The 19,708-nt window shown below is 43.9% G+C and overlaps 1 protein-coding gene across 2 annotated transcripts in view; it reads left to right on the plus strand.

Moving 5' to 3' along the window:
• Positions 1-19,708, plus strand: part of CSMD2 (CUB and Sushi multiple domains 2) — a 658,464-nt gene that overhangs the window by 49,834 nt on the left and 588,922 nt on the right. For both annotated transcript variants that reach the window (XM_082362533.1, XM_082362534.1), the window contains exon 2: positions 12,639-12,855. In XM_082362533.1, coding sequence (XP_082218659.1) covers positions 12,639-12,855 — 217 coding nt within the window. The remainder of the gene's footprint in view (positions 1-12,638; positions 12,856-19,708) is intronic.

Genomic DNA, 19,708 nt, shown 5'->3' on the forward strand with positions numbered 1-19,708 from the left:
AGTGCCTGGGACATAGTGAGTGCTGAATACTGTTTTTTAAATGAATAAATGAATGAATTTGCTAAGACCTGAACTTCTGTGTGTCAGTCCCTGTACTCAGCCCCATCCCTTGAACCAAAACCACAGCTCAAGTGTCTTCTCAGCTGAGGAGAACTCAGTGATATCTCCCTATGTTTACTCTGAAAGACCCAGCCAGGAGCAGGACCAGCCCGGCAGCGGCACCTGTTCCCAGACACACCTGGCCTTTTCTCTTGGTGCTGATCCAGGGATGTAGCACAACCCAAAGAGTGAGAAGCTCTGCCATCAGCAATGCAGAGATACCTCTGCTGGTCCAGGATTCCCTGTCAACATGATAAACAACCCCTGGCTGGTACTGGCTCAAAATGATGACAAAAGAGCTGCATCTGTATCGCCAGGCAGGGAAAATCATATTTGGTCCACTGTGATGGCTTCTGTGTTCAGCATGTCCTGGAGAATCAGAGAGGCTGGAGTTAGAATTAGGAAGCTGAACAGCACGGGATTATTCCCACAGAGCAATTGGACGTGGCACAGGGACAGGCTTGCTGCCTTACCCCGTCTGCCATGCATTGTTTTGTGCCTTTGCTGCCTGCCTCCCCGGCTTGAGAGGAAGAAGGAGACCCTGCTTTGTTTCCTTGTCCCTGCGGCACAGCAACTGTGCTAAGCTCTTTTCAACAAATCCCAGGCTTTGCCACTAGAGCTGGGTGCAGAGTGGAAACAGCACCGTAGCTTTGGAAGTGCATCCCCAGGTGGTGTGTGAATCTTGTAGCCTGGCAGAGGGAGGGGCCTGAGCTTTGCTTTCACACAGATCTGTGTTTGAATCCCAGCTCTTCCGCTGCTACCTGTTTGACCTTGAGCACGTTCTTAAGCCTTGAGGAGCTTTGGTTCTTCACCTGTACAGTGGTGGAGGTGGGGGCATGACAGCCATTTCAAAGGGTCATTGCTAAATTCAGGGGGATGATGTTAGGGAAGCACGTGGATAAATGTTGGTTCCCTTCTTAGACCTGCGCAAAAGCACCCGTCTTTCTGGGTGTGCTTGTATGTGCTCTCCGCTGTGCCCCTGGCATCCAACAGTGAGGTGTCCTCAAACCACTCAGCAAGTGGAGACACGGTTAGTAAGATGGGCCATGTCTGTCTGTCTTCTATACTCCACTGTGAACTCTTTGAGGGCGTGGATCATATTACACACAATCCGCCCCTCCCATTTCCCAACCCCCAATCCCACCCCCTGAGACCCGCACACACCCACACCCACATACATAGAGCCTGGAACTAAGCAGCCCTCCCCAGACTTGCTGAATGAAAGCTTGAATTTGGCTTGGACCTCTGAGGTTCTGGGTAGAATCCAGGGCATCTCTAACTTGGATGGAGAAAGTTGCATCTTTATTTTCACTAATCTTCTACTGAAACCTAGCATTTCTATTAATCATGAATATAAGCAACAAAGTACAGCAGTACTAGCAGTACCTGTGAATTTGTCACTCAAAAGATCACAGGTATTTTCATAGAACATTACAGTAGTTGCAGCTATCTAGAAAGACCATTTGTGCTTTGAACTACAGTATTTTTCAGGCCCACTGCTAGATCTTGTTCATAATGCATTAATAAAGGAGCACCTATAATACTATATGACAAACTTTTGAAATATTTTTAAAACTATATTTCAGTATAATTGGTTTCCTTTGTAATTCTATGTATTTTTTTTGTTGTATGCATTTAAAGAGATCATTTGAGACGGCTTCACCAGGCTGCCAAAGGGGGCCACGGCACAACAAAGGTGAAGCACCCCTGGTCTAGGAGGTCCATGGGTGGGCTGCTTTGGCCTGCAAGTCCCCTAAAATGAATGAAAAAAGGTGGGAGGCTAGGTTCATATGTATATGTGACTTTCCTTCTTAGTGGACATTTGGCAATGTCTGAAGACATTTTTGGTTGTCACAACTGGGAGGTGCTACTTGGCACCCAGGGGTAGAGACCTGGGATGTTGCTAAACATCCTGATGCACAGGACAGCCCTCCCAACAAAGAACTGTCCTGCCCCAAATGTCAATAGTGCTGAGTTGAGAAACCCTGGACACATTAATGGAAATTTCTCGTATTGTTAAGACTTCTAGGGAAAAAAAATCAATGCACATCTTCATTAGAGATACCTGTGATAATTCTCTCATCCAACACTGAATGCACATCTACAGCATATACCAGGCATTGGGCGCTAAGGTTCCAGGGGGGAGTATGACCCTGGAGGAGCTCTGGGTCTGCAGTTCAGTAGGATGTGTGACCCAGTAGAGTTGCGTGCAAGGTGCAGCCATTATGCAGATCTCTACGGGGCACCTGTTGTCCAAGCAACATGCTGGGTGCTGCGGATCAGCGTGAATGTGACAGAATCCACATCTCCCAGGGAACACAGACAATAAGTGATGCCGTGATGTGTGCTGTGAGTGATGACAGAGGTGCAGGGCTCTGTGGGGACACACAGTGGGGTGTGTGTTTGGGTGTGTGTTGGGGTGAGGGCAGTACGCATTAGTGCAGTGGTCAGTAAGGTCTCCTGGCGGTGCTGAAGTTTCAGTTGAGACCTAAGAGATGAATAGGAGTTGACCAGATCAGAGGATGAAGAAAGGTTGCTTCAGTCAGAGGGAGCAGCAAGTTTGAAGATAGAGGGAGCAAAAGAGCACAGAGCATCAAAGGAACCAAACAGAGAGAGCCTGGCTGGGGCTGGAGTGTCACTTAAGGGAAAGAGTGGCAAGAAGCAAAGCCTGGGAGAGGAGCAGTGGGTGTCTCAAGGGGGCGTCTTGTGTGCCATGTTTAGGACTGTGGGCTTTTCCCAGAGGAGCCATTGAAGGATTTTAAACCAAGAGTGGCAAGCCAATTTTTGTTTGTTTGTTTGTTTGTTTTTTTGAGAGGGATAGATTGGGAGGGAAGAGGCATGGAATTTGGTGGATGGCTGTTGCAGTGACAGAGAGAGAGAGGGAGAAAGAGAGAGAGAAAACTTAGTAACTGCCCAGGAAACGAGGGGAGGCGCCTCAGAGGAGGTGCTGTATGAACTGAATCTGGAACAGTGGGTAAGGCTTCCTAGGTCGACAAGGTAGGGGAAAGGCATTCCAGGCAATGGGCCAAGCATTGTACGGCCTGAAGGATCGTGGGGTGTTTGTAGGTTTGTAGATGATGAGCTCTTTGGTCTGACAAGCATAATGTGCAGGGGAGAGGGGCTAAGATGAGGCCCAGTGCCAGCATCTCTATGACCCTGGCTTCTGGTTCACAACTAAAGGGTGACTGCAGAGGCCAAAGATACTGTTTGGCCCCTGCTTCTCCCATCTGTCCAGACAAGGTGCCCCCGCAGAAGGCAGGCATAGAGGTAAGCCAGAGTCCCGTTGTAGAAGTGAGATAGACAGCGGGCTGCCTGTGTGCAGGTGAGATGTCTTTCGTGGGCGTGACTTACCCGGCATCTGCCACACTCCTCTGTGTTTCCTCTTAGGGCAGTCTCATTAATTGCATGCTTTCCACAAATCCATCTCTCCAACCCAGATTGCACTCCCACATTCCAGTCTATGGCCCTAATTGCTTTCTGGCCATCTCTGTCTGGATGTCCCACTGGCTTCTCCAACTAAATTTGTCCCAAACTGACCTTATCAGTCAATAAATATTTGCAGAATTGAATTGAATTTTCCTGCCAAACTTCTCAAAAGAGTTATCTCCTCAAAATTATCATTATTTGTAGACAACATGATTGTATGCCTAAAACACCCAAGGGAATCAACTGAGAAATCTTTGGAATTAATAAGAGTTCAGAGACCCTGTTGGATGCCAGATGAATGTATAAAAATCAATAGGTTTTCTGTTGATCAGTAATAACCAGCTAGAAAAAAAATAATGGGAAAAAATGTCATTCACTAGAGCAAGAAAAAGGGCATAAAATGTCTAGGAATAACCTTAACAAGATGTGACTGAGACCTATATAAAGAAAAGTACAAACCTTTACTGAAAGATTAGCTGGTATTTATTGATTACTTATAGTGTGTCAGGTACTATACTGAGTATTTAGCAATTTAGCAGATATTATCACATTAATCTGTACAACCATCCTAGAAGTGGTTGTTAATTTTAAAGATCTTGAAATGAGAGTTTAAAGAGTTTACATAAATTGCCAATAAAGTATTAAGTGGCAAAACTGAAATTTGAACCGAAGCCTTTTTGTTTCCAAAACCCAAGCTTTTAACCTTTTCACGAAGCCACCTTCAGAATACGCCGTACATACACAAATGGTAGGTTGGTAGGTGTCTTCTGGGTATTATAAAAAGATTAATTCATTTCACTCATCCATTCATTCCAAAAATATCTATGGAGTGACTACTATGGGCAAGTATTGAGCTAGGTGCTAGAGATAAAACTATGAATGAAATCTCAAGGAGTCTATGGCTGGAGAAGCCACATAAACATATCATTATGTCACCATTGGTGAAAGCAGTGATATTCACTGGTTCACTAAGTCATTCACTAAGGATGAGCAAACAAAGGAAGAAAACTTGCCATTATCTCGAGGGTTCCAAGAGGGCTCCCTGGAGGAGGTAACGAGTCTTAGTGTGCCTGGAGTCAGCTGAGTGAGGGAACTAGAGAGAGGGCATTCCAAGCACAGAGAGCTGGGTAGGCAATGAATATGCATGAATCATTCATTCAACCAACAGCTCTTCTGGGAGCGTCTGCTGTGTGCCAGGTACAGGTCTGGGAGCTGGAGAGAGAGTAGAAACAAAATAGCTCCCCTGCTCTTATGGAGATGGCATTCTATCGGGGTAGGGGGGCACTGAAAATAAACAAGAAAATAGATGTCAGAGGATGCTCAGTGCTGTGGAAAAAATAAAGCAGGAACCTGGAGGGCTGGCGTGAGAGGAGGGAGGCTTGGATTTCATTTAGGGTGGGCTGTGAGGTGGTGTTACTTGACTCAGGCTGAAGGAAGTGAGGGAGTGGGTCACACAGCTCTTGGGGAAGAGCTTTCTGGGCTGGAGGTCGAGCAAGTGCAGGGTCCCAAGGTGGGCATGGGATGGGCTTTATGTATCATGGCCCATCACAGGGATGAAGGGATGAGAGACAGGAGAGAAGGTCAGGGGCAGCGAGATGTCCGTTCAGGTAGGGCTTCTGAGATGTGGGAAGGACTTCGGCTGCTGTATTGAGTAGGATGAAAAGCCAGAGAGAAATCTTTCTAAACGTCAATAAAGGAAAAAAAAATATTACCAAGAAAAAGACAGGTAAAGATGGCTGCCTGTAAAAACCAAACATTTCATTCTACATGAAAAATCTAAATGAAACAAAAAGCACACAACGGGTGAAAAACAACATTTTCAGCAAATATGACAAAAGAGTGAAATCCTGATTCTCTAAAGAGTTAGCACAAATTAATAAGAAAAATAGTAAGAACTCATGGAATATTTAAGAACATAAAATTTAGATACCTTTGTATGTCATCATAAAATTAAAAGGCCAAAACGACTACAAATGTATATGTAGCACATGTGATGCATGGAAGATATAAATATGTAACTCAGTGAGAAAAAATAAACACCACAGTGGAAAATGAGCCCAAAATTTCAGCAGATAGTTCCTCAAGGGAGGAATTAAAATTATTGAGGACATCTTCTTTATCCATTCATCTGTCGATGGGCATTTAGGTTGCTTCCATGTCCTGGCTATTGTAAATAGTGCTGCAGTGAACATTGGGGTGCATGTGTCTTTTTGGATTATGGTTTTCTCCGGGTATATGCCCGGTAGTGGGATTGCTGGGTGGTATGGTAGTTCTATTTTTAGTTTTTTAAGGAACCTCCATACTGGGTTATAACTTTCTCAACTCACTAACCAACATTTGATTCCCGGGAGACTTCCAAATGAGTCCGGGTTCCAGCCCCGTCTAACCATCTCCAACAGCGCCAGCCACAGAGATCAGCCAGCCTCCTATGGACAGTACACCCCCCAGAAACCAAAGCTGGATGCAGTTACCGCTTAAGTGAACACTCGGTCTGGGACTCCGGCCATGGAAAAGCATTTTCCACCACACTGACCAGCATGCTGTCACCAGACCTTACTAAGAGGCCAGGTCTTACTTATCACAGAAAAAAATATCCAGAAACAATTTAAATGCTTGACACTAGGAGAATGGTTGAGTCAATTCTAGTATAACCATATACTAGAATGTGGCGCGTCCATTTAAAATGCTGCTTATGAATTCAGTATCTTGGGGCGGGAGGGCTTGTGTTGTCACGTTTACTGAATTGTTGCAAAAGAAAACCGAGAAATGACCTGAACGGCCATCAGCAGGGGAGTGGTTGAATACATTGAGATATATCCAGGCTGTGGAATTTTACACATTTATATAAAAAATCAGTTAGATATGGCTCTACTGACCTGGAAAGTGTCCCCAGTGTATTGTTAAATGAGAAAGCAGGTTGCAGAGAAATGAGTGCAACTACGATTTCATTTTTTAAAAAAAATAATAAAAGTTCTCCCGGAATGTGTCTTTGTTTGCATGAGAGATGAGAAGGTTGGAGAGGAGAGAGTTACCTGCTGGTTAACTTTGGTAGCTTTGGAGTGGGTAGAAGGGAGAGAGACTGGGGACCCGTTTGTCCTTATACATCTTTGTGTTGCATGTATGCATAGCCATGTATATTACAAGTAACATTGCCTTTTACAACTTAAAACTGAAGAATAATTTACCCAAAAAAGAACCCACAAAATTATATATACAATATTATCTCAACGATGTGAAATATGCATGGAAAAATCTAGAAAAAAAAGAAAATATTAACATCGGTTGCCTCTGAGAGGAAGGCGAGATTGTAGTGTTTCCTCTTTTTTTAATTCTTGCCTATATTTTCCAAATTTTCTGCAAGGAGGAAGATATATACGTTACTGTTTAAAATATAATGGCCTCTACCTTCTCACCAGCCAATCTTGCCTTTACTTATTTACAATCTGGCCTCTGTCCACCGTGTCACCTGCCACCTGTCTTTGCTGAAGTTCATGTATCCATTCTGCAAGTACTTATTGAATTCTCGGCACTGGGGATGCAACAGGAACCAGGACAGAGCTCCCACTCTCAGCATCCTTACTTCCAGAGGGACCATTTAGACATCAAACCGAGTGACCTCATCCCAGACCCTCACCTTAGCCCCCCTGTGGTGCTCAATGCACTGAATCACCTTCTCCTGTATGGAACTGCACTCTGGTCCTCCTCCCACCATTATGCCTGCCTTCCTGCCTCCTACTCTGTCACCTTTCTTGTCCCTGTACACGGGAAGTGTTCCCAGGGTCTCTGTTTAGAGTCCCCCTGATTTCTTTCTCCGCAGCACGAGATGCTGTTCATACCCAGGTTCTGAATCAGAAACTGCAAACCCACACAGCAGTTGGGATGCTGGGGGATGGTGGTGAATGTTGGTATCAGTGGTTGACCAGGACACGAATGAGGGTGGTCCTCAAGGCGTGACCCCTGTTGGGTCTATACTCCAGGATCATTCTGTGCAGCCCTGTAGCACAGTATTGCCACGTGCAAGTATTTGCTTATGTCTGGGTCTATGATCCAGGCCCCAAGCCCCATCCCAGGGTCTAACCTAGAGGAATGAACGAATGAATGAGTGAATGACATGGTGCAATGACATCACCAGACAGATTTCAGAGACATGAGCTGAGTAGATCTGGTGCCAGTGCCAGTGAGGTGAAGTTCAGGAACATGAACCAGGGGGCTCCTTTAAAAGTTGTGGAGATAGGAGCTTTATTTCCTTATTACTGTAGTTGAATATTTTTTCTGGGTTCTGAGCCACTTATGTCTTCCTTTATGAACTAACTTATTCAAGACCCTGTCCAGCTTTTTAATTATAGTGCTTGTTGTTTTCCTGCTGGTTAGTAAGAGTTCTTTCTGTGTTAACTGTTTTATTGATACTTTTCTACCTAACCTTTTTGTGTGCCTTTTGATTTTGTTTCTATTTTTGACCTACACATACTTTCTGTATAAACTATCAATCTTGTAGTATCTTCCACAGCTTTTACATTCAGAAAATCACAGTCATAATTATTTGTGTATATATTCTTCTAATTATTTTTTGACTTTTTAAAGAACTTAGTTTAGTATATGGTGTGAATTGACAAGATAACTTAATTCTTTTCTCAAGCAGTTAATTAGTTGACCTTGCAAAATGTTTTTCTTTTCTCACTGATTTTTAATGCTTGTATGTATTTTAATTTTTATGTCTATTTAAAGCTATTGCTGTAATACTGTGTCATTTTCTACCTGTCCAGCCTTGGGCCACCTCCACAGTATTTTCAAAGCATCATTCGGTGATTCTGTTTAGTATCTTGTAGAATGAGAATACTACAGTTTCTACCTTTTCAAAAAATATCCATTGTCTGCCACTGTCTGTTTCTTCCAGTTAAACTTAGGCACCCTTTTACTAAATTTAAAACAGGGTATTGGGCTTTTGATCAGAATTGCATTAAGCTTATAAATTAACTTTTCAAAAGGTTAATATTCCAAATTAACCTTTCAGAAGTTAGTCTTCCACTCAAGATTACGTATGTCTCTCCAGTCATTCAAATTTTTTATCCCTCTCTAAATGTCATTTTTATACAGTGACTGCCCATTTCTTATTAAGTTTATTTCCATTTATTATACGCATTTTGTAGTTATCATAAATAAGACCTTTTTTCTTTATATTTTTATCTGTCACTTGCCTATGGAAATGTCATTGATTTTGTATACTTATTTTGTGTTTGGCTACTTTACTGAAATTTCTTATTAGTTCTAATAGCTTCCTAATTGATTCTCCTGGGTTTTCTGGGTATATTAATATATCATCTGCAAACCATAATTTTGCTTGCTCCTTTCTCATTTCTTTTTCCTACATCGCATGGATTAGCTCTTCCAATAAAGCGTGAAATCTCAGAGGTGATAGTAGCATTTCTATCTCATTCCTGATCTTAATCAGGCGTTTCACCGTAAGTAGGATGTAGGTTATTGTTTTAAAATAGATGCTCTATCATGCTAAGGAAATATTCTTTCTCCTACTTCCAAATGCTTATTTTAATCAGGGTTACATGTCTAATTTTATTAAATGCCCATTTAGCATTTATTCATAAGACCTCAGTTTTTTTTTTCTTCTTTAAATGCGATCCTTTGTGTTATCCCTCTTTTCTGTTAAAAGAGATTTTTCAATATTAAAGTCATTTTAGAGATTAACTGTCCTTTGTCAGTTAATCCCTAAAGTGGGCTTTAAAAAAATTAGTGTTGAGTCAATTTATCAGCATCATAGTTAAGGTGGATCTGAAGTGGACTGCTTACTTTTGAATCCCATCTGAGTAACGGGGTGACTTGGACCCTTTCCTTAATTTCTCTTTGCCTTAGTTCTTCATCTGTAAAATGGAGGTGGTATGAATAGTATCCACCTTCTAAGGCTGTTGTGAGGATTAAACAAGTTAATATATGTAAAGTTCTCAGAGGAGTGTCTAGCCAAACACTCACTAAATACAAGCACTATATTAAATTAATGAGAACTTACCATGTGTCTGGTACTGAGCTTGGGCTATGGATTTAAAGATGGGAAAACTCAAGTATGGTCTGTCTTCTCACAGAGCTTATAGCCTGGCAAGAAAACAGATACTTATGAATTAATCACATGGAAGCATGGACATTTGCTTCTATGATAAGTGCTACCAAGGAGAGGTGATGGTATCCTGAGAGCATATAATAGGGGGTTTGAACTAGTCAAGGAGAGACAGTTGACTAGACATCTGAAAGAAAAATATGCCAAGGAGGGAGGGAAGAGTATTCTAGGAAGAGAGAACAGCATATCCAAAGGCCTTGTGGCTGTGCAGTGAGAGTGTGGCCAGTACAAAGGACTGAGAAGGGCGGGGTGTTTTTTTCTGACAGATATACATCTGTGGCACATATCACTGTGTAAATTTAAGACATACAGCATGATGGTTTGATTTATGTATATTGTGAAATGATTGCCACAATAGGCTCAGCTAACAACCATTATCTCATATAAAAACAATAAAAAGAAAAGAAGAAAGGAAAAAATGTTCTCTTTGTGATGAGAACTCTTAAGATCTACTCTCCGAACAACTTACCTGTATATCACACAGCAGTGTTAGCGATAGTCATCATGTTGCGCGTTACATCACTAGTACTGACTTATTTTACAAGTGGAAGTTTGTACCTTTTGACCACCTTCCTCCAGTTCCCCTTCCCCACCCGCCCCCCTCTGATAACCACAAGTCTGATCTGTTTTTCTATGAGTTTGTTTTTGGGGTTTTCTTTGTTTGTTCAGGTTCCATGTATAAGTGATATCATACAGTATTTATCTTTTTTTCTCTGACTTATTTCACTTAGCATAATGCCTTTGAGGTCCATTCATGCTGTTGCAAATGGTAGGATTTCCTTGTTTTTTATGGTTGAATAATATTTGTGTGTGTGTGTCTGTGTGTGTGTGTGTGTGTATGTATCTCACAACTAATTTATCCATTCATCTATCGATGGACACTTAGGTTGTTTCCATGTCTTGTTTATTGTAAATAATGCTTTTATGAACATGGAGGTGCAGATATCTTTTCGAGTTAGTGTTTTTGTTACATTTGGATATATTCCCAGAAGTGGAATTGCTGGATCATGTGATAGTTCTATTCTTAGTTTTTTGAGGATCCTCTGTACTGTTTTCAACAGTGGCTGCACCAATTTACAATCCCACCAACAGTGCACAACAGTTCCATTTTCTCAGCATCCCTGCCAGCATTTGTTATCTCTTGTCTTTTTGATGATGGCCATTCTAACAGGTATGAGGTTATATCTCATTGTGGTTTTAATTTGCATTTCCTTAATGACTAGCGATGTTGAGCATCTTTTCATGTACCTGTTGGCCTTTTATATATGTTCTTTGGAAAAATGTCTGTTCAAGTCCTTTAGAAGGGTGGGGTTTGGCTGGAAAGCTAGTGGACACAAGGGTAAGAGGTCACCAAGGGCCAAACCATGCAGAGACCCTCATAGGTCTACAAGTGATTTTTCCTTACTGAAGAGCAATGACGAGCTATGGGAGGTTTGATGTCGGTGGAGGAAAGGGGAGGCGACCTGATCAGACTGCTGTTTTGAAAAGATACCCCCAGCTGTAGTGTTGGCAAGGACCAGGGTAAACGCAGTTGACCAGTTAGGAGGTAGTTTTTATGGCAGTCTGGGGGAGAGATGCTGTGGGGTCGAGGGAAGTAGAGACAGAGACAGGATGATCGGTTGTCCATGGGGCTGCGAAGGAGAGGAAAGTGTCAGGAAAGGGTGGGTGGAGGACATCACGAGCCTGAACATCCCAAAGGAGGTGTCAGGTCTGGAGCTCAGAGAGAGGTCTGGCCTGAACTGTGAAGTTTTGAGTCATCAGTGCACAAGTGGGGAGACAGAGAGGAGGAGAGGCCCCAACACTGAGCCTGGAAAGGAGCCAGAGAAAGAACCATGGGAGGAAAGATGGAGAGTGAGCGGTATGGGAGGAAGCCGGGGACCAGGCTGCTCAAAGCATCATTGCATGTGCAGGGCACCAGGTAAACGAGCAGGCTCTCTGGCCCCTCCCAGGTGCTGTCCATCAGAATGTAAATGTCAGCCAGGTCCCCAGGCACTGCTCATGTGCAGTGTAGTCTGAGATGCTCTGGCCTGGGAAGGGTGATTCCAGAAAGGAGGCAACAGTGTCAGAGGCAGCTGAGAGAGAGGTCTGTTAAAATGAGGACTGAACAATATCCACTGGACCCATCGGTGACCTTAGACCTGTTTGGGTGGATTGACAGGACCAGAAGGCAGAACTGACGGGCAGGGAGTAAAGAAATAGAGACAGAAAGGACAGACAGATTGTGTTTTCTAAAACTTTGGCTGAGAAGGGGAAGAGAGAGACAAGGCTGGAGGGAGAAGAGAAGTGGAATGGGGAGTTGGTTTTTTAAGGAGAGTCTTGAGCACATTTAAAATGGGAAAGTTCCAGTGGAGAGGAAATGATTGAACACTTGGAACATACATAAGAGAGAAACGTATATAAGGTTCTTGAAGGTTAGGGAGGGATGGGATCCAAAGGGCACATGGAAGGGATATGTTTAGATTGCAGGAGGGCTAGTTGGTCTGCAGGAGGAAGGAAGACCGTGTGGGGCAGGCTAGATGGATTTGGAATTGGGAAGACAATGGAATCCCCACTGGTGGCTTTTATTCTCTATGGAGATGGGAAGAGGGGGCTGGGGCTGAGAAGAGGAGCCTGGAGCGTCAGGAGGCCGTGGAAAATGGAGAAAATTTGAAATCATCAGTCTGGCATTTAATGTTTTAAAGAGGAAGTTCCACCTGGTCTGCTGGCCTTTTAGTTCAAACTCTGAGCGTTGTTTCCTACCTCACAGGGTTGTTCTAAGGCTTGAGTACAACGATGCCCATTTTATCACCTGGACATTTCACGGCACAAGCAAGTTGGCACTCAGTGTGTCAGTCGCCCACCTTCCTTCCCTCTGCACCGAGCATGGGCTGGTCCAGAGGAAACACTTGGAAAAGGGGGTTCATGATCCTCTAACACACTGCTCGCATCTCTCTGGGAGATTCTCAGAGTTCTTCCGGCCGTACTGAACAGCTCCCTTTCTCTCTCCCAGGCCAGAACTGCACGTTCCAACTGCAGGGTCCCAATGGCACCGTTGAGAGCCCGGGGTTCCCGTATGGCTACCCCAATTACGCCAACTGCACGTGGACCATCACCGCGGAGGACCAGCACCGGATCCAGCTTGTGTTCCAGTCCTTTGCCCTGGAGGAGGATTTTGACGTCCTGTCGGTGTTTGATGGGCCACCACAGCCAGAGAACCTGCGAACCAGGTATCACGCCCTCCTCCCCGTGGCCGGCAGCTGGGCCTGAGCCAAGCTTGCTGAGAGGAAGAACCAGGCAGGGTGCTTTGTTGTCAACACAGACCTCTGTTTTTATGAGGCCTGCCCTGAACTCCTCTGCTTTCTTTACCTTTCCCAGTTCCTTTCTCCTGCTTAGAAGTTCCCAGTAAGCAGGAGTTTTTGTAGGACATTTGGGAAGACTAGATAGAAAACATACAGAGCAATTCAAGTCTTTCTATTACAACCGATTTCGCATGCATATGTGTGTATGTGTGCATATCTGTCAGTGTATATTCTTTGCACACACAGAAATATATCCCTTGGACCCAGCAGATATGAACTGAAGGCTAGTAGCAACTATGTCTTGCATCCCCGACTTGAAAACCATCAATACTGTGTTGGATTTTGCCTTGCATTTGCATGGCTTTGGCTGTGGGTACAGAATTGAGAATTTAGGGAAGTTTCTACTTTTTAAACCGCAGCACACTTGATAGAAGAGGAAACAATGGAGAGGACGAGATTGCTTTCCCGTACTCCTGAGCTGCCTCCCAAGGGGAGAGTTCACATCAAGGAGGGAGACAGGGAGGAAGGCTCCCACCTCTGCAGGAAGAGCAGACTTTGGCGGGGGCAAAGATCGAGGCCCCAGAGTCATAGCTCTCCAGGTTTTGTTGACCTGGTGGCCTGCCGTGCCTCCATTGCAAGACTCGTCCTGGTCCTGCAAGATAGGCTTTGGGCTCTCCGGGACACAAAGGGTTAATGGCTTACCAGCCAAGCCCTGGGGACTCCGGGATCCTCAAGGCTTTGTTTAAGATGCTCTTGGAGCAGAGTCACAGACAACATTCCCAGGACTGAGCCAGCCCTCTTCTTGCTTGCTCCCTGCCCTCTCAGGGCAGTGCAGAGGTGAGCTGCCATGTCTGCAGCTGGGATGGGCATCTGGGGCTCCCCTGACTAAGTGGTTCCTCTTAGACAAGACCAGGCTTGTCCGTCTGCCCTTGACATTCCACAGAGATTGGCACACAGTAGGTGTTCAGTGAAACTTGGGTGGAGGGACTGGAGTGCTCTTCACTTATTCATTCCGCAAATATTTCATGAGCACCTACTATGTTCCAGACACCAGCCTGCGTGCTGGGGACGCAGCAGTGAGCAAGACAAAGCTACTGTCTTCAAGGAGGTGGCGTGCTAATTGGGAAGGGGGCAGGCCTCGACTTGAATATGTGAGTTTAGAGTTCAAGGACATCGGGGCTAGAGATGTAAAGTTGGGAGCCTGGGACTGGTTAGTGCTTAAAACCAGGAGACTGGACGAGGTCACCATCAGATGTCGAGTTCCGGTGACCCCATCGGTGGGGCACCGGCGCAGACCCTTGAGGGATGTTGAAAGACAGAAAGTCAGAGCAGGCCAGTGGGGCGGCTAGTTGGGGTGCAGATGACTGGAGGCCTATTCTGCGTCCTGAAGTTCTTCCAGCTCTCTTTTCTCTTCAGGCAGGGTCCATGCACGTGTGGTCAAAGCTCTATCTTCTGACGTTTGGGTTCTCTGGCTCTGAGAGTGAAGTGTGGAAGACCCCCAGAGGGGGGATGGCTCTGGCCGGGAAGGGTGGGGGTTCTGGGACCTAAGGAGGTGGTCCTGGCAGGGGGTCCCTGGATGTATTCCCAGGGCACAGCCCACTCTGGCCAACCAGCCGTGTCTGAGGAGAAGGCTCCTGGGATTTGTACCTCCACAAGGTCATCCCTGCTCGGGCTCCTCATCCCTGTCATCTGCCTGATGTGCTCATCTTGATTCATTTCAGAATTATATAGTTTTCCCATACAGCATTTCCAACTCCACGCTATCTGGGATCACGTCCACTTTCTTGTATCTGCTCCCGCGCATTTGCATTTTCTTTCTTTTTACTTATTTAGTCTTGCCAGAAGTGTGCCTATTTTATTGGTCTTTTAAAAGTCCCAACTCTAAGGCTATCAGTTTTATTCTTTTCCTGTTACCTGACTTGTTGACTTCTGCTTTTATCTTTATTCATTCTTCCCTCCCACTTACCTTGGGCTGGCATTGCTCTTTTGCAGTTTTCATGAATTGAATTAGTTTCATTACCTCTTGTTTGATATTAAAATCATTGAGGCATTTTTCCCTAAGTACAACTTTGACCATATGCCATAAATTTTGATGGATAGTTGTTATTTTTAGAATAAATAATTCTAACTGCAGGCTCTAACTGCAGTTTTGTTCCTTCCTTGACTCTAGGGTTTTTTCCCTCAAAATTTCCAAGTAATATTTTTTTATACTTAAGAAGTTATTATCTAGTTGTACTGCACTATGTTCAGATTATGATTTCTGTTTCGGAGAATTTGTTGCCTTTTTTTCTCAGTATAAGATCATTTTTGGTAAACGTTCTGAGTATTTGAAAAGAACATGTATTCTGTGGTGGAAGGGTGAACAAATTCATGTTATTAGTATTGTTTAATTTTTCTAATTTCTTATTTATTGTCTAAGTGATTTTTGTCAAGGATAAGCAACTTACTGTTTTCACATTTTCACCATTATTTTTATCATTTTCTCCCTTTATTTCTAAGTTTTTACTTTATATATGTTGATGTTATTCTCTTCAGTATGTCAGTATTTGTAAACATCAGATCTTCAGAGTGAATTATAATTCTTCCAATATAAAAGTTATATTTATCCCCCTTTTTTTGCCTTAAATTCTACTTTGATACTAGTTTTACCACTTTTATTATCTTTTAGGTTTGCATTTATCACCCATCTTTGCTAATTTCTCTATTTTTAACATTTCTATGTCATTGTTCTATATGTAGAGTTTAGAGTTTTGTTTTTAAATCTTTCATGAGAGTTTTTATTCTTTAACAGAAAGGTTTAATTCACTCACAATTTTTGGTGATAACTGATGTATTTGTCCTTGTATAATATTTAATACTTTCTGTTTTTAAGCTTCCTTACTATGATTTCCATTTCTCCATCTTTAAGCACAAGTGTTCTTTGCCTCGTCTCTGATTTTTATTCCACTAGTGGTTAAAGTTACTTCTTGAGAACACATTTTAGGCTATATTTCTCTGTCAGCATCCTGTCTAGTGAGCCTTTTTCTTAGTCAGGTCTCACCAGCACTGCATTTCGTAGAAATTCCTTAGTGTTTGTAGCATGTAGGTGTCTGTCTCTTTTTCCTAGTTTCCCACATGGACATATATAGTCTCTCTTTTTATATACCTCAGACTATTTCCATGACAGCTTGGGAGGTCAGGTTGAAGGAGCGTTTAACATGTTGCCTTGGCTCTCCATCTTGAACTGGAAATCTCTCTTGAGATGTTTATTCTTTTTTGATTTGCTGTCATGAATAGAATTATTTTTCATTATATTTTATTTTTGGATGATTCAGTGCTAATATGTAGAAATACAATTGATGTTTGTATATTGATCTTGTATCCCGTGACCTGGCTGAGCTTCTTATTAATAGTTCTGATAGTTTTTTAAAAAAATCTGTGAATAAAAACAGTTTTTGTTCTTTTTCAATCTTGATGCCATTTATTTATTTATGCTTAATTGCAGCAGATAGAATATTGACTATACTCAATCTTCAATATAATATTGAATAGAAGTGGTGAGGGTGGACATCCTTACCTTGTTCTTGATCTTAAAATACTCAGTCTTTCACCATTAAGTGTGATGTTGGCTGTAGGTGTTTGGTAGATGTCCTTCTAATGAAGACGTTTAAGCAGAGGATTTTGGCATGGTCTGGCTGCAGCGTGGAGAATGCGTTAGGGTAGGGGGCCAGACTGGTGACTGCCAGGCCAGGCAAGAGATGGAGGTAACCTGAGCTAGAATAATGAAGAGAGAAGATGGCGTGGGTTTGTATGATGTTATGGGGCAGTGTGGTACTTGGAATTAAGGGTGGGTTTATAGGGATTGTAGAGTGGGAGTATGAAAAAGGAAGGGGTGGAGGATGGCCCCACATTGTCCGGCTTGGAAGCAGGAAACAAGCTAGGTCAGCCTGATGTGAATTGCAGTCTCCAGGAAAATGTGTTCTCATGGCATCCCAGGGTATTTTGTGCACTGATGTTTTTCTTCATTCATCTAGCAGAACAGGTAGGTCACCTCTTCTCACAGTGTTTTCCCTTGAGACAGGAGGGTACGGTGGTGACAGGCCAAGATTTATACCCAGCTGGCTTCTACATTTATTTGCGCCATGCCCTGTGCAAGATTTGGCTTCTCTGAGACTCATCTATAAAACGGAGGTGACACTGACCCACCTCACAGGGCTGTGTGTATGAGCCACCTCCTAGGATCCCCTGCTGCTCCATAAACACTATTTGCATCTTTCCTGGCCTTTTGCTCTTAGGAACTCAGCCCGCTCTGGAGCGCTTTTATGCCTGTCTTGACGCTTCCTCTGTGGCCTGCCCATTAGACTTTTTAGATCTGGGAGCTGCAGATGTGGAGGACGGACATCCGAGAAGAGACTGGGCTCAGGGGAAGTCATTCGTTGTGGGTGGCATTGCTCACCCCACGGTAGCCCAGCAGTGGGGCCGGACTGATGAGAAGCCTGCAGTGGGGTTCTCTCTGCCTCACTTGGGGCTTTCGTCTCAGACTTGACAGGCGTTAAGTTTTGTGATTCTGCTCTTTGAGCATTTTAATGCATTTCTCTTTTCTTCCTTTACCTTCAGTCCTTTTCAATTTATTTATGGATGCATTCCAGCAAAAGCCTGGAGTCACCTCCCCACCCCGATCCTCAGCCCTCTTTAAACTCATCTTTCTCCAGCTGCTAGCTCATGGGTGGTGGTGTGAGCAACAAGCTTCCCTCCTGGTTAGATTCTAAGCTCCTTGAGGCCGGGGAGTCAAGCCTTCTACCACGTGTGGCTGTGGCTGAGCCATGCAGTGAAATATACATCTTGCACCTGCAAGGCATGAGTTCCAGCTCCTCGCTAGCTGCTTGGCGTAGACAGGTCACTTTGACTCTTAGTATCTTCATCCATGAAGTGGATGTATCAGTATCTACCCCATAGGTTGGTTGGTAAGGATTACATTAAATAGTGTGTGTAAACTGCTTTGAACTGTAATGAGATATAAACAGAAGAAATACTTGTATGTTGGTAGAAAAAAAATTAGAAAACACAATTAAGCAAAAAGAGACACACACACATGCACACACAAACCCAATACATTTATATGACATGAGGTAGAGCAGTGGTTTTCAACTGAAGGTGATTTTGACCCCACGGGGACATTTGGCAATGTCTGGAGACATTTTTGGTTGTCACAACTGGAGAGGGGCCCTGGCATCTAGTGGATCAAGGCCAGGGGTGCTGCGAAGTGTCCTACCATGCACAAGACAGCTGCAACAAATGCCAATGGTGCTGAGGTTGAGAAATCCCGAGGTAGGTGATTGAGGGGGAGTTAAGGCCTTCAGCATCAGACATATCTGTGTGCTAATCCTACTTCTGTGTCAGTGACCTTGGACAAGTGAGTCAACCCATCTGAGCTTCAGTTTCCTCCTCTGCAAAATGGGGAGCTCTCAGTGACGCTATGTACTGACAGCTGCACCTGGCATCGTTAAAGAAGAGGTGCCAGTAGGCACACTGCACGCGGCTTGTTCTATATGCAGATGCCATTCATCTCCCAGCAACTCCCTTTCTCCACCAGGAGTTCACAGACACCTTCTTGAGAGCACCTCACATTTCATCTAGAGCTATTCATAAGCAGCAACATCCCAGGGTGCCAGAAGGCAGCGTCTGGCTGCTTGAAATTAAATTTACAATAGAAGCTGATCAGATTCTTCTCATAATGGATCAGGGTGGGAAATGGGAGTAGGAGCTGGTCCTGAAGGCTGGGGAGCCTGTAGGAGTTTGGAAATTAGCAAGAAAAGAACAAAGAGCCTCCCAGATAATGCAGTGTCAGCCCTGCCTGGATGAATTACTGAAACAATCCCCACATCTCTGCTTTTGCACAATTAGGTGGCCTTTCCGTGCTGGCAAACATCCTATTGCATTGCAGTTTAATGTGGGATGAAGTTTTCTAATGGAACACGAGCAAACATAATCTATGGCGATGCTGCTAATAAACGACATCACTGTGTATTGGAGGGTTTATAGGGCACTGGTGATAACTGCACCAGTTAAGCACAGCTAAGCATCCCTTAATTGAGACATTTGGGCTCAAGTTATGGGAAACACTGCGACTGGTTCCCTCCATTTTTGGCAATACACATTCATCAACCTAAGGTGGAATGCAGTTTTAGTCATTTGGGGCTGGTTGCAGATTTCACTCAACTGGCATTAGACACCTGTTTGGAAGTTGTAAAAAACCTACAAATTTGTCAGATTTACTGTCTTCTTATGACTGTGTGTTGCAGCAGGGACCCCTAAAGGACCTGCTTGTTGGATTCCTTAAAAAGTGTGCCTTATACCTCAATAAGATTGTCCTTGGAGGATCCTTTCCCCAGAGTGCCTTGAGAATGTGCTCTTGTGGTCAGGAGGTGGCTGGAAGGACCCATGGGGATGAGGGAGCATTCCTGTTTAGGATTGAAACAGAGGGAGGATACTAGAAAGGAAAAAGAAGTGATGACACCAAGCACCTCTTGTGGGCCAGCCACTGTGCTAGACATATTCATTCATTCATTCATTCACTCATTGTCATGTATTCAACCTTTATTGAATGCCTAGTGTTGGGGATACAACAGTTAACAAGACAGCCTCTGCTTTCAAGGAACTTACAATCTTTTTAGGGAAACATAAATAAGCAGGTGAAGGTAGTCCAGGAGGCATGACTGAGGAACCTGACCTAGTCTTGGGGAGATATTTGTAGATGTTGCTCTGTGGGCCTGGGATGCTGTCCTTCCATCTGCCCCTTTGC

The sequence above is a fragment of the Balaenoptera borealis genome, assembly GCF_965194805.1.
Source record: "Balaenoptera borealis genome assembly, chromosome: 1".
Classification (NCBI taxonomy): Eukaryota; Metazoa; Chordata; class Mammalia; order Artiodactyla; family Balaenopteridae; genus Balaenoptera; species Balaenoptera borealis.